At 43.3% G+C, this 15,425-nt stretch overlaps 1 protein-coding gene across 5 annotated transcripts in view; it reads left to right on the top strand.

Moving 5' to 3' along the window:
* The window catches only part of IL36G (interleukin 36 gamma), a 157,105-nt gene that overhangs the window by 137,213 nt on the left and 4,467 nt on the right, over positions 1-15,425 (top strand). For 2 of the 5 annotated variants that reach the window (XM_019444873.2, XM_053890943.1), the window contains 2 exons: positions 14,242-14,309; positions 14,764-14,868. In XM_019444873.2, coding sequence (XP_019300418.2) covers positions 14,261-14,309; positions 14,764-14,868 — 154 coding nt within the window. In that variant the 5' untranslated portion in view covers positions 14,242-14,260. Of the gene's footprint in view, positions 1-13,442; positions 13,829-14,241; positions 14,310-14,763; positions 14,869-15,425 lie in introns of those variants that run through there. The other 3 variants (XM_019444840.2, XM_019444864.2, XM_019444847.2) reach the window with 3 other exon arrangements.

Below are 15,425 nucleotides of genomic sequence, written 5' to 3'. Positions count from 1 at the left end.
AAAATGTGCAGGGAATTTACACATTTCATTCATCTAGCTTCCTCTAATGGCAGCAATTTAAATAACCATCATTGTCAGCCTGGCCAGGGTAGCTACCAGTGAGTTCTTCAAGAGACTAGAACGCCCCTCGCCAACACATTGGCTATTGGTCCCTCAGGTCATCCTTGGGGGCGGGGGTGATTAATGGGCAGCTAGCTAGGTTAAACACAATAGATGTGTTCCAACATCCCCAGCATGTCCCTGAGCCTCTGGTACAGCAGCGGCTCAACCTGAGCTTCATATGTATGTAGAACATCAGCATACTGGGGCAATGACTAATTCACCTTAAGGTTTCTAGAAATGAAATAGTTGGAGATCCTTCTGAGGTGCTGCTTCACATATACGAGAAAAAATATCTAGGTGTGGCAGGCAGAAAACCTAACTTGAACTGCTTATAGTGAGGATTCATTCTTACCCACTTTCCAGATTTAAGGAAGATCACACACCTGAAGCCCTTTGAGGCAAAGGCCAGGTCCCTCTGAAGAAGAATTTTGCATGGTGTATTGTAGACCGAATAGTTCCCATCCCACCCCTATTCACATGTTGGATCTCTAACTCTCAAAGAGATCTCCTATTTTTGGAGATAGGGCTTTTAAAGGAGTGATTAAGGTTAAATGAAGTCATTACTAGTGGGGCCCTAATCTAAGTATGACTGCTGTCCTTGTAAGAAAAGGAAGAGGCACCAGGGATGCGAATGCACAGAGGCAAGGCCATGAGGGGTCACAAGCCAGAAGGAAAGAAGCCCCAGGAGAAACCAAAGCTGCCCCAACCTTGATCTTGGACTTCCAGCCTCCGGAACTGTGAGAAACAAATTTTTGTTTTTGAGCCGCCTACTGTGTGGTATTTTGTTATGACAGCCCAAGCAGACTCATACAAGGTGACAGGTAAACAAGTAGGACTCTTCCTTCCCCTAAGCCTTCCCCAGAGACACTTGTGGCCATTTATCAGAGGACTGTGCACTGGGAAGACAGAAGGACTTTCCAGGGGTTTCAAATATTGGCTCCATATGGATACTGATCCCCAGAGATGCAAAACGCTGCTGTGGTCCGTCAAGCCACATGGAAGATTATAAAGGCCAGGAGACAGATGGACTTTGGATCTATGTCTGTCTGAAGACGCAGCCTTAGATTATTTTCTCAGGCTTAGAATTTATCTAATTTAAATCAGTAAATGTAGTGATTGGCAGCAAGCCCATTTTGGGTTCCTTCTCATAGAGTGAAGGTTACTATGAAGAAAATGCAAAGGGGAAGCCTGAGGATTCTTTCTCACCCCTGCCAAGATAATAAACTAAAAACCCCAAAGCAATACTACACACCTGGTGGAATTATTAGAATCAGTGCCATCATCAAAGACTTGAAAGATGCAAGGGTATTAATTTCACATCCCCATTTAACTTGCCTTTTTGGCTGATACAAATACTGCACAGGTTGCAGAGAATGCCAGTAGATCATCATAAACTTAACCGGCTTGTAAAGCCAATTGAAGCTGCAGATCGGCACGTAATGTCCTTACTGGAGCAAATAAACACAGCCCCTGAGATCTAGTATACAGCTAGTGACCTGGAAAATGTTTTTTAAACCCCATAGCTAAGAGCAACGATGACCAGAAGCAGTTTGCCTTCACATGCGAGACTGTATTGCCTCACATCTATACCAACTCTCTAATTCCTTATGATAGTAAGACCTGGGGACCTGGTGCTGGTCCATTATATTGATGACATTAATTGTATCTGGTAAGCTAGAAATAGCAAACACACTAGATGCCTTAGAAAGATAAATGCATGCTAGTGAAATGCAGTCAGAGGTCTGCTATACTGATGAAATTTCCAGGGGTCCAGTAGTCTAAGACATCTCAGAATGTCCCCTAGAAAGTTACAGACAAATTGTTGGACCTTGTATTTCCCAGCGTGAAAACAAACAAACAGACAAAACCCCAAATGCTTAATGGGTCTCTTTGGATTTTAGGGTTAACATTCCTTGTCTGGGCATGTTGTTTCAGTCCACATACCAAGTAACTCAAAAAGCTGCTAGTTTTGATGGGTCCTAGAGCCAGAATAGATTATGCCGAAGGTCTAGGCTTGGATGCAAGTTTATTTGCCCCTTGGGCCTTAAGAATTAACAAAGCCCAGGGGCGCCTGGGTGGCTCAGTTGGATACACATCCAACTCTTGATTTTGGCTCAGGTCGTGATCTTATGGTTCATGGTTTGAGCCCCCCATTGGGCTCTGCACTGACAGTGTGGGACCTGCTTGGGATTCTCCTCTCTCTATCCCTTTCCCTCTGTCCCTCCTGTGCATTCTCTCTCCACCCCCCCCCCCAAATAAGTAAAATAAGCCTAAAAAAAAAAAAAAAAAAAAAAAAAAGAACAAACCCACTGGTTTTAGAAGTGTTTGTGGCAGATACAGGTGCTGCATGGAGCTCTTACAAGCCCCAGGCTCAAGGATGACAGGGAACATCCCTGGGGTTTTAGAGTAAGGCCAAGTCCTCTTCTGCTTTGCTGAAAATCAGCTCCTGAATTTCTGTTTGTTCATTACGGAGTCTGAATTCCTAACTGAGACATGAAATGACTATCCAGCTTAACTGCCCACCATGAGCTTGGAATGACCTGATCGGCCAAACCATAAAATTGGACAGGCACAGGGATATTCTATTTAAAGAACAATAGTACATAGGAGACCAGGCCCAAGCATATCTGAAAGGCAGAAGTAAACTCCATAAACTGGTAGCTCAGACTCCCACAGTATTTGCTCCTACAGCTTTTCCAACTATTTCTTAGTTCACAGCAGAATCTTATGGGGGAGATCCAAACATCAAGGAGAAAAAGTGTAGGCCTGATTGGATGTATGTATGGGTCTGCATAGTATGCTGGCCCCAGCCGGAAATAGGGGGCTATTGTCATTTCACGATAGCCCCTTCAAGTTACCCTGAAACATAATGATGAAGGGAAATCCTCCCACTGGGCAGAAATTGAAATGGCATATTTGGTTATTCATTTCATGTCGGAGGAGATCTATGATACAGATCTACATCAATCTGTGGGCTAATGAGTTGGCTAGCTGGGCAGGGACTTGGAAAGAAAATGATTAGAAAACTGGCTGCAAGGAGGTGTGGAGAGTGGCACGCAGATGAACTTCTCAGAATGGACATGGAATGTGAAGATATTTGTGTTCCAAATAAGGGCCTACCAAAGGGAATCTACTGGAGAGGATGCTGTCAATAAATGAGAGGTCAAGGTGTCCCAACCTGTGGATGTCAATCTTCCCCCAGGCACTTGCCTACTCAGTGGGTCCATGTACAAAGTGACCATGGTGGCAGATATGGAGGTTATGCCTGGACTCAGCAGGTTGATTTCCTTTCAACAAGTTTGATTTGGTTATTGCCACTGCACAGTGCCCAAACCACCATCAGTATAGATCCACAGAAAACCCCTGGTATGGCGCCATTTCCTGGTGAAACCACCCAGTTCCCTATTGGCAGATTGTTTATATTGGATTCTTCCATTATGAAGTCAAAGCTTTCTTCTTGGATACCTATACATTTTGTGTATTGGTTTGTCTTCTCAACTCATAGTACTTTTGCCAGGAACGCCATTTGTAGACTTACTGAATGACTTTATCTATGTCCCATACAGCATCACTTCTGACTAGGAGTTACATTTTTCAGTAAAGGAATTATGGCAACAACTCACACTCAGGTAATAATAATTCATTAGCTTTACCATGTGCAGCTCTCTTGATAGAATAGTGGGATGGTCTTTTGAAGAGTCAAATGTGGTGCCGGCTAAAATACAACACTGAGAGTTCTGTCTTGCTGCAAGCAGTGTATTCCTTAAACCACTGGTTTGTAAATGTTGCTATCTTCCTCATGACGGAAATGCAGAGGTTCAAGAACCAAAGGGTGTAATGGGGGAGAGAGCTCCTCTTCCTGTTAAACCAAATGACATACTGTAGGAGCTTTTTCTTCTTCGTCTGGGACCTAAGCCTCCATGGAAAGGAGGTTCTAATGCCCAGGAATGAAAGAAATGCTTCCCTTAGGGAATATAGTCAGGATCTGAGGAATTGGAGGTTGGGATGCCTGATAGCCATCTGGCCCCTCATGTCAGTGAATAAACAGGTAGAAAGGAGGGATCTTACTGCTCGGGGTGATTGATGCTGACTATTCAGGGAAAACTAGGTTGTTGCTACTCAGTGGAGGTAAATAGGACTGTGTCTGGGACCCAAGGGATTCCCTAGAGCAGGTCTTATTACTTCTCTGCCCAGTAGTTTCAGACAATTGAAAACTGTAGCACCCAATAAAGAAAAGCACCAAGGACTCAGGGTCCACAGAAGCAAAGATGTGATTCCCACTCCAGGTGAAGAAGAAGAGCATCAGGCTGAGGTACCTGTAGAGACAAGGGGAACATGTGATAGTTAGTGGAAGAAGGCAGCCATGGTTATCAAACTAGAGACCTTGTGAGGAGCTATAGAATCAAGTAGTCTCTCAATTAACTGCTTAACTGTTTCCTCCTCACTCCTGCCTTTTCCTCCAACCACCGCACGTGAGTAAAAAGTTTCAGTTGGGATTATGACCACATTGACCTAACTTGTGATCATTCAGAAGCTAATATTTTTTTATATTTTTCTTGGGATAGGGAACAGAGAGTTCTCACCCATGGAGGAAGAGTGTGGACCTGAGGGGCAAAAGGCTTAGACTATGCTGGATGGCTTCCAGTGACCCTTCAAGATCCACTGGAAAGAAATTGGAGGGTGGGAAGAGAGTGAGGTCAGGGTATTCCTGATTCCTTCTCTCTGGGGTCACCCCAGTCTATTTTTCTTGAGGAGGGTCATGGCTCCTATTACGTTGTCATTTTCACAAAGCTCTCTCTGTGGGTTCTGGTAACCTTTTCCTCCTCTTGTCCATTCAGGCCTATGGGTAGGAAGGGGTGTATCCTATCGTTACTAGCCCTGGGGTTGGGCGCTATGCCTTGGGATTTCCCTATACTCTGCCCATATCTTTATAAATAGCTCCTTTATTACATTTAACTCAAATTGCCAAATTCGGAATGTGTCATATGTTTCTTGTTAGGACCTGATTGGCACTGCATGCCTCCCAAGTTTGCCCAAGCGGACTTGAATGACTTTGATGTGGGAGAGACGTTCTCTCTCTTGAAAAGATGTAAATGACTGAGCATACAGTTCTGATTCTCACAGAAAATTATCTTACAGACATGAGGGAACCTGGCCTTAGTAATGAACGTCAGTTCAGAGAGAACTAAATACACGCTGATCCTTGCTGACATTGTGGAATTATCATATCAGCCATTCTGATCCTGTACTACTTCTAGACTGCCAATGACGGGATCTAGTAAATATTTTGATCACTTTGAACTGGATTTTTCCAGCTTTTGAAGCTGAAAGTAAATTTAGCTGATTGGTTCTTGTGAGTAGAATTGAGGAGTCAAGGGGTACACACATTTATTTTTTTCATAGCTCCTGCAAAATTGCCTTCGAAAAAGGCTGTGTTAATTCTCCCATTCATCCATACAGTGAGTGAATCTGTTTCTTCACCGCCATTGCCATCTTTAAAAAAAAAAGTTTATTTCTCCTGAAAGAGAGAGAAAGAGAGAGAGAGAGAGAGGAGAGACAGAGTGCACATGTGTGAATAGGAAAGAGTCAGAGATAGAGACAGAGAGAGAGAGACAGAGAGAGAATTCCAAGCAGGCTCTGTGCCATCAGTCCAGAGCCTGATGCGAGGCTCGATCCCACCAACCATGAGATCATTACCTGAGCCAAAATCAACAATCAGACGCTTAACTCTGAGCCACCCTCGTGCCCCACCTACCACCTTTTTAATTTGTGCCTTCCTGTTGGGTGGAAATGGAATCTCATTGTTGCTTTGATTCTCATTTTGCTAATTACTAGTATGGTTAACTATAATTACGTTTATTTGTTGGATATTTATATTTTCTTCTCAGTGAAATGCTTTTTACATCTGTAGTTTATTTTCCTATAAAATTACTTACATTTTAAAATTGATTAGTAGGAACTATTTAAAAACTTTGAATATTAGGTATTAGCTTATTGGATGCGTTGCACATATTTTCTCCCACATACTTTTTCTTTTAACTTTCACCTATGTGTTTTGTCAAGTTTGTCCAAAATTCTAAAATTTTGGTGATGTTCAATTTACCATCTTTTGTTTCAAGACTGTTGCATTTTGTGTGATGTGGATCATTGGGCTAAAAGTTCTCTGTCACTTGGCTCTTTGTCCAGGAATTTCAAACTTTAGGCATTTAACCTAAACTTTTCCTTCAATGTTTTACCGCAAGCTGTCTGATGAGGCTTTAGGTGTTTGTTTCTTATTTTGTGGTTGCATGTGAATGTACAATTTGATCAATAGATGTTTTAAGTTCAGAGAAATATACCTTGATGTTGGTCCTTTAGAGTTGGGCTCTTTTGTCTTGATGCCATTAATATTTCTATTTATTTCTATTTATTATTTGGTGAGGCGTGTGGAGGTAATTTTTGCTAATTCTTCTTTCATTTTCACATGAAGGAGAGGAAACTGTTGACCCACAACCTAAAGTCTGGGTTTTCACAGAGGACCCAGCTTCAGGAAGGTGTGATGATGGATCAGCCCACAGGGAAGTAAGTCTTAGACAATGGGCATGGGCTGCTTAGAGGAGCAGAGGTTTGGGCAAGTTCAACTGTATCATCCCACCCACGTTTGGTAAAAGCTGTACTGCAGAGGTCGCCCTGGGAATTTCCTTGGCATTTTCCCATTTTCCTAAATCTACTCAAGTACAAATGGCCTGTGCTGTTCTCTGTGGTGCATGGTACACAAAATGTTGCCCCATTAGTTTGACCAAGGTTAGTGCCAGTTCTTTTCCAGTAGCAGGGCCCAAACCAGACTGCCAAGCTTGCTTGTTAGTAGCCCTTGATGGGATGTAAGCTACAGTGGCCCTAGTCTTTTCAGGAGTCCCAAGGGAACTGATGAGCACTGATGAGCAGCAGGAAGCCCTTCATTGAGGAGTTGGGAGTTATAGATTCCAAGCCCAGTTCTACTACTAATTTGCTTCTGTGTATTTGTTAACTGTGGGGGCCAGGTAACCTCTACTCTCTACCACTTCTTGGTTCCTTCTGCTTTATTCATTGTGAATGTTAGCTTGGCTACGTGAATAAGTTTTTATGGAGATTGTGCATCTATGAACAGATTATAGAGATTCTAGTGATGTTGAATGACCAAGCTGTCTCACCCTACCTGGTGTCCATTGATGTTCCCTCCACTTATCAAGATCATGGGCATGTTTGTTTGTTTGTTTATAAATTTACATCCAAGTTATTTAGCATATAATGCAATAATAATTTCAGGAGTAGATTCCAGTGATTCATCCCCTACATATAACACCCGGTGCTGATCCCAACAAAGGTCCTTCTTAATGTCCCTTGCCCATTTAGCCTACCTCCCCACCCAAAACCCCTCCAACAACCCTCAGTTTGTTCTCTGTATTTAAGAGTCTCTTATGTTTTGTTCCCCTCCCTGTTTTTATATTATTTTTGCTTCCCTTCCCATTGTTCATCTGTTTTGTATCTTAAATTCCACCAAAAAACTACTAGAACTGATCCATGAATTCAGCAAAGCCACAGGATATAAAATCAGTGCACAAAAATCGGTTGCATTTCTATACACCAAAAATGAAACAGCAGAAAGAGAAATCAAGGAATTGATCCCATTTACAGTTGCACCAAAACCCATAAAATACCTAGGAATAAACCTAACCAAAGAGGTGAAAAATCTGTATACTGAAAACTATAGAAAGCTTATGAAAGAAATTGAAGAAGACACACAAAAAATGGAAAAATATTTCATGCTCATAGATTGGAAGAACAAATATTGTTAAAATATCTATACTACCCAAAGCGATCTACATATTAAATGCAATCCTATCAAAATAACACCAACATTCTTCCCAGAGCTAGAACAAACAATCCTAAAATTTGTATGGAGCCATAAAAGACCCTGAATAGCCAAAGCAATCCTGAAAAAGAGAACCAAGACTGGAGGCATCACAATTCTGGACTTCAAGATGTATTACAAAGCTATAATCATCAAGACAGTATGGTACTGGCACAAAAACAGACACTCAGATCAATGGAACAGAATAGGGAACCCAGAAATGAACCCACAAACATATGGCCAACTAATCTTTGACAAAGGAGGAAGGAATAGCCAATGGAATAAAGACAGTCTCTTCAGCAAATGGTGTTGGGATAACTGGACAGCAACATGCAGAACTGGACCACTTTCTTACACCATATACAAAAATAAATTCAAAATGTGAGACATCAAAATCCTAGAGGAGAAAGCATGCAGAAATCTCTTTGACCTTGGCTGCAGCAACTTCTTACTCAACATGTCTCCGGAGGCAAGGGAAACAAAAGCAACAATGAACTATTGGGACCTCATCAAGATAAAAAGCTTCTGCACAGTGAAGGAGACAATCAGCAAAACTAAGAGGAAACCATTGGAATGGGAGAAGATATTTGCAAATGACATATCAGATAAAGGGTTAGTATCCAAAATCTATAAAGAACTTATCAAACTCAACACCCCAAAAACAAATAATCCCGTAAAGAAATGGGTAAAAGACATGAATACACACTTTTACAAAGAAGACATCCAGATGCCTAACAGACACATGAAAAGATGCTGAACATCACTCAGCATCAGGGAAATACAAATCAAAACCACAATGAGATACCACCTCATACCTGTCAGAATAGTTAACATTAATAACTCAGGCAACAACAGATGTTGGCGAGGATGTGGAGAAAGAGTAACACTTTTGCACTGCTGGTGGGAATGCAAGCTGGTGCAGCCACTCTGGAAAACAGTATGGAGGTTCCTCAAAAAATTAAAAATAGAACTATCCTAGAACCCAGCAATTGCACTCCTAGGTACTTGTCCAAAGGATACAGGTGTGCTGTTTCAAAGGGGCACATGCACCCAATAGCAGTGCTATTGACAATGGCCAAAGTATGGAAAGAACCCAAATGCCCATTGATGGATGAATGGATAAAGAAGATGTGGGAGGAGGTCAAACTTTCACTCTTCACAGATGACATGATACTCTATATGGGAAACCCAAAAGATTCCACCAAAAAACTGCTAGAACTGATCCATGAATTCAGCAAAGTTGCAGGATATAAAATCAATGCACAGAAATCAGTTGCATTCCTATACACCAACAATGAGGTGACAGAAAGAGAAATCAAGGAATCAATCCCATTTACAGTTGCACCAAAAACCATAAAATACCTAGGAATAAATCTAACCAAAGAGGTGAAAAATCTATACACTGAAAACTATAGAAAGCTTATGAAAGAAATTGAAGAAGACACAAAGAAATGGAAAAAGATTCCATGCTCCTGGATAGGAAGAACAAATATTGTTAAAATGTCGATACTACCCAAAGCAATCTACATATTCAATGCAATCCCTATCAAGTAACACCAGCATTCTTCACAGAGCTAGAACAAATAATCCTAAAATTTGTATGGAACCAGAAAAGACACCGAAAAGCCAAAGCAATCTTGAAAAAGAAAACCAAAGCAGGAGGCATCACAATCCCAGACTTCAAGCTATACTACAAAGCTGTAATCATCAAGACAGTATGGTACTGGCACAAGAACAGACACTCAGATCAATGGAATAGAATAGAGAACCCAGAAATGGACCCACAAACGTATGGCCAACTAATCTTTGACAAAGCAGGAAAGAATATCCAATGGAATAAAGGCAGTCTCTTCAGCAAGTGGTGCTGGGAAAACTGGACAGTGACATGCAGAAGAATGAACCTGGACCACTTTCTTACACCATACACAAAAATAAACTCAAAATGGATGAAAGACCTCAATGTAAGACAGGAAGCCATCAAAATCCTCAAGGAGAAAGCAGGCAAAAACCTCTCTGATCTTGCCTGCAGCAACTTCTTAGTCAACACGTCTCTGGAGGCAAGGGAAATAAAAGCAAAAACGAAGTACTGGGACCTCATCAAAATAAAAAGCTTCTGCACAGTGAAGGAAATAATCAGCAAAGCTAAAAGGCAACCGACAGAATGGGAGAAGATATTTGCAAATGACATATCAGATAAAGGGTTAGTATCCAAAATCTACAAAGAACTTATCAAACTCAACACCCAAAAACCGAATAATCCAATGAAGAAATGGGCAAAAGACATGAATAGACACTTCTCCAAAGTAGACATCCAGATGGCCAACTGACACATGAAAAAATGCTCAACATCACTCATCATCAGGGAAATACAAATCAAAACCACAATGAGATACCACCTTACACCTGTCAGAATGGCTAACATTAACAACTCAGGCAACAACAGATGTTGGCGAGGATGCGGAGAAAGAGGATCTTTTTTGCATTGTTGCTGGGAATGCAAGCTGGTGCAGCCACTCTGGAAAACAGTATGGAGGTTCCTCAAAAAACTAAAAATAGAACTACTCTATGACCCAGAAATTGCACTACTAGGCATTTATCCACGGGATACAGGTGTGCTGTTTCACAGGGACACGTGCACCCCCATGTTTATAGCAGCGCTATCGACAATAGCCAAAGTATGGAAAGAGCCCAAATGTCCATCGATGGATGAATGGATAAAGAAGATGTAGTATATATATATATATATATACAATGGAGTCTTACTCAGTAATCAAGAAGAATGAAATCTTGCCATTTGCAACTACGTGGATGGAACTAGAGGGTATTATGCTAAGTGAAATTAGTCAGTCAGAGAAAGACATGTCATATGATTTCACTCATATGAGGACTTTAAAACAGATGAACATAAGGGAAGGGAAATAAAAATAATATAAAAACAGGGAGGGGGACAAATCAGAAGAGACTCATAAATATGGAGAACAAACTGAGGGTTGCTGGAGGGGTTGTGGGAGGGGGGGATGGGCTAAATGGGTAAGGGGCACTAAGGAATCTACTCCTGAAATCATTGCTTCACTATATGCTAATTTGGATATAAATTTTAAAAAATAAAAAATAAAGTTAACAACAAAGATGTGGTATGTGTGTATATATATATGTATATACATACATATACATACAGACATACACACACACACACACACACACACACACACACACACACACTGGGATATTACTCAGCAATCAAAAAGAATGAAATATTGCCATTTGCAACAACGTGGATAGAACTAAAGTATATTGTGCTAAGCAAAATTAGAGAAAGACAAATATCATATAACTTTACCATATGTGAAATTTAAGATACAAAAAAGATCATGGGCATGTTAAGTGAGCAAACTAGTGGGGCTTGTTAGCAAACAAGCGTGGATGATAATATCTTAGAGCTTAAAAATTGGAATGTGGACTTAGTGAGCTCATAAAATTATTTCCATGTCTAGAATCTTTGGCTTTACGAGTACTTACTTGAATTCAATTCAAGCCACGCTTAATGGTGTGCATATTTCATTGTTGTAAGTGACAACAAAACATTAATAGAAAGAACCTGGCAAGCTGGGTTATGTTTACATAGCAGAATCACATTCTTTACTTTTTATAACCAGCATAAATATTGATAGTCCTCTCAAATACAGCTAGGGTAACATGTAATTTTATTATCCATCCCTCTAAGACAAAAGTTCTGGTCCATTTCTTCAGTAGATGGGCTGTCTGCTCCTCAATTATGTACCCCAGTGGTTCAGTTCTTCCCTATTATCACCATCACTCCTATTCTAATTTCTCTTATACTCATTCACACTAAAGTTTAAATGGGGAACTTCAGAATGGATACTGATTGCTGGGAACTCTGGAAAGTACTGGATTCTCTGAATATTGGGAAGTGAGGGAAAGGTCAGGAATAAGTGGAATAAAGAGGACACTTGTCATCATAAAACATAGATTTTTACACCCTTCTTCTGGGCATGGAAAATTCAAGCTAGATCCAATGGCTTTTGAATCACTGAAAATATAGCTTTCTGGGTTGTGTCACTTGGGACCTCTGAGCATCTCTTGGGCTCATGCCTCCTCTCCACATTTGTGGTTCATGCACCCAACCGGTTATACTCTCTTTTCAGAGGTCTGAGCATCAGTTTGGCAGAAGGTCTCCTCCTGAGGTCTGGGCATCCGTCCTACAAGTTCCTTCCTTTGAGCTCCTAGGCTTTTTTGTTCTCTCTGGTTTCTTTCCTGCAATTAACTATCTGGGATCCCTTAGTACCTCCTTGTTACTCTTTAGCCTTCTGACATGTTTTCTAACCAATTCCCTTTGTTTGAAATTCCTGGTGTGGGTTCTGCTTTCCACACTAGATCCTGATTGAAACAGAAGCCTAAAGAATTTGGGGACCAGATGGTAGCACTATTTAGATGCCATTTTATGGTGAGCCTCCCAAGAAAGGTATGTTGACTGATGCGTAATGGAGAGGCTCTTCAGTTGGACAGAGGGGACCCAAGAGAGGTGACCCTGGCTGAGCCTGGCTTTGAACACCAGTGTGCCTGAATTCATTTTCACACTGTCTCCTGGGGTAACAGATAAACTGGAAGCCAAAAATGATGGGATTGATGTCTCCACAGGAAAGGACCATGTTCATCCAAGGCTAACAGGGAGATGGGGGTGAAAAGTATGAGAGGTTGAGCAAGAAGATTCCTTTCAGGGTTGGGAAAAGGGGCTCATGGAAGTGCTTGCCTAGAAGGTTCTATTTTAGCCCTTCCCCCAACCTCCCTGTAGCTAGGCAGTTAAATATGAAGTTGATTCCAGTCTGTCTTTTGAAATTCACCTCAGTCAAGTTAACTTGTGCCTCAGAAGGTTTTCATGCTTGATCTCAGCAGATGGGGTGTGGAGGTGGGAGTAGAGGCATAAAAAAACATGATACAAAAAAAAATAATAATAGTAACTGTTACCATTAGTTGAGAACCTACAAATGTCCTGCATTACTAGAACAGAGAGGGTGGGAGAGAAGTTGGGTTCTGGGGCTCTGTTGTTAGAGAAATCAGTGCCAACCATTTTAGTCCTTAGGCAGTTCTGAGTCCACTGCATTTTGAGGGCACCAGAGACCAAGTTTGCATCAGTTATGGGTACACCACTCAGTACCTATGGCTTCCCAAGGGGATGAGGTGCATCTCTGAGGGGCTGAAAGAGTATAGTAGGCTTTCAGCTTAACCTTTCTTTCAGGGGTGGCCTGAGGTGGTTCAGGCATGGTTGGATGAGTGGGAATGCCATGTGGGAACCCTGCCTAAAGCACACAGCTAATTTTGCAATCACAAGACTCCCTTAGTGGAACTGTAAAGGGCAAGCTTGATTGCCCAGCAGATGGACTTCCCTTGTGGAGGGCCTGGCATTCCAGGTGTAGCCCAAGTGACAAGGCAGGAGAATTGAGCTCCGGGGAAGTCCCGCAGTCTCCCCTTGCTGAGCAGCCTGGGGTCTGTCATCAACTCTATTTCCCCGTAGGTGTGGCTCAGTGCCTCCTTCTCAAGGAGCTCAGGCTGGTCACACTCATGCTGATGCTGTGATTTCTTCATCTGAGTCTCACAGGATCTTCTGGCATATGATTGCCACACCCCACCCAGCCAGGTGGGACCTCCCCGTACTTCCCAAATAAATGACAGTCTCGGTCACTGCTCTTGGGAGCTATTGGAGCTGTGATTCAGTCCCCTGCACTTTTGATAAAGGTCCTTCCTTGCCCGCTGATAGCTGGCAAGTCCTCCAGCTCTTCTTTGTGCTTTAGGGCTCAGGAAAGAGATGCGGCCATGCCGGGCTCAGTCCAGCGCAGGGTCAGTGGTTTCCGGGAGTTACTAGGATCTTGGCAGAGATGCCCTGGCCTGGGGCCGCCCCCCCTGCTCCCAGGCAGAAGCAGTTGCCGATGGGAGGAAGGAGGAGGGATGCGGGCATCAGGTAGGGGTGGCTTTTTAAGGTCAAAAGTCATGCCTGGCTCAGGACTTTTAGGGAGAGATTCTGTCACTGGCTGGATCTTTGGGTGGAGTAAACTCTGCGCCATGTCCCCCTCCCTGACACCACCTTGAAGTTTTGTCTCAGGAGGTGGCTCAGATTTTCTGACTAGGGCTTTGTGTCAGGCCAGGCTTCCAGGCCAGCTCCCTATCCAGAATGGGGACCTCAGTAACTAGTGTCCTGGAAAGGTCTTAGGAATGTCTCCTGACCCTTCTGTCTCCTATTGCTGTCCCCGCAGGTGTGGAGACAATCCCATTATGACATGCATTCGAGGAGTCCCTTTCTGTGGAGAACCCTATACAGCAGGTGATGTTGAGATGGGGCTCTGTACCCACGCCTGTGCCCACACCTGTCTCTTCTGAATGCCCCAGCATTCTCTGCCCCTCTTTGTGCATGGCCCTTCCCACCCGGTGCTGTCCATCTTCCACTGGATGGTGGGCTTCCACGGGGTGGGGAGTGGTGCTTATTCTCTGCTCTAGCTCCAGACCCAGCACCGAGCCAAGCACAGAGTAGGCATCAGAAGGAGTACCTGGGCCTTGACTGTACTGTGGGACAGGTTATCCTCTTAGACCAGCTTCAGCCCTGGCCCTCCTCACCACCACCTGTAGCTTTCCTGGAAAGAAGGGCTGGGCTGAGGGTCACCAGATCGCTGCCAGTTTTGGTGTGTAAACCCTGAGCCTTCCTTCCTGAAGGGCCTAGCGTCTAGTAAAGTGGCCTAATTAGAATGTTTCCTCATTATTTTTTTCTATTTGAACCGTAGTGAATAAACCTCAGACCGGGGAGGTCTCTGACTTGAATCAGCAGGTGTGGATCCTGCAGGATCAGACCATTGTGACAGTTCCACGGACTGACAGTGTGACTCCAGGTGAGTGGTCATCCTGTGGCTGCTGCCTTGGAGGCCAGGGAGGCGTCATGTTAGCACACATGGGATGCTGGCACTGGCCTTGTGTTCAAAGGCAGCTTTACAAAAGGGCCCACCTGGAGGGGGCTCCCCCACCTGCCTGGGAAGGGGTGTCCTGGGGAGCCAGAGAGCTGCTTTCAGTGACCTGATGGCCTGTCACATGGAAGAGGAGTATCTTATTCTGCCTGACTTCTGGGTGTCCTAAAAGGACTCAATGAGTGGGTACCATGGGAAGGCAGGTTTCAACATCACATGAGGCCAAACTTGCTAATGGACGGAGGTCTTCAAGGAGCAGAGGGGCTGCTTGGGGTTGGAGTTTCCCACCTCCAGGTGGTCCAGCAGGGGCTGCCATCTGTTTAGCTCTTCGTTTTTGCTCCATTTCCTAGGGCAGTGACTGGTGCATGGTGTGAGTGAATGAATGAACGAACAAATGTGGTGGTTGGCGTTTTGGTGGGCCTGGGGTAGCAGGGATTGCACTCAAGGTTTCTTCCTGCCCCACCTGGGTGATGCTGGCCTCGTCC

Source organism: Panthera pardus, unplaced genomic scaffold, assembly GCF_024362965.1.
Source record: "Panthera pardus isolate Hobbes unplaced genomic scaffold, ASM2436296v1 HiC_scaffold_26, whole genome shotgun sequence".
Classification (NCBI taxonomy): domain Eukaryota; kingdom Metazoa; phylum Chordata; class Mammalia; order Carnivora; family Felidae; genus Panthera; species Panthera pardus.
Note: the sequence above shows the minus strand (reverse complement) of the source record. Positions and strands in the feature narration are given on the sequence as shown.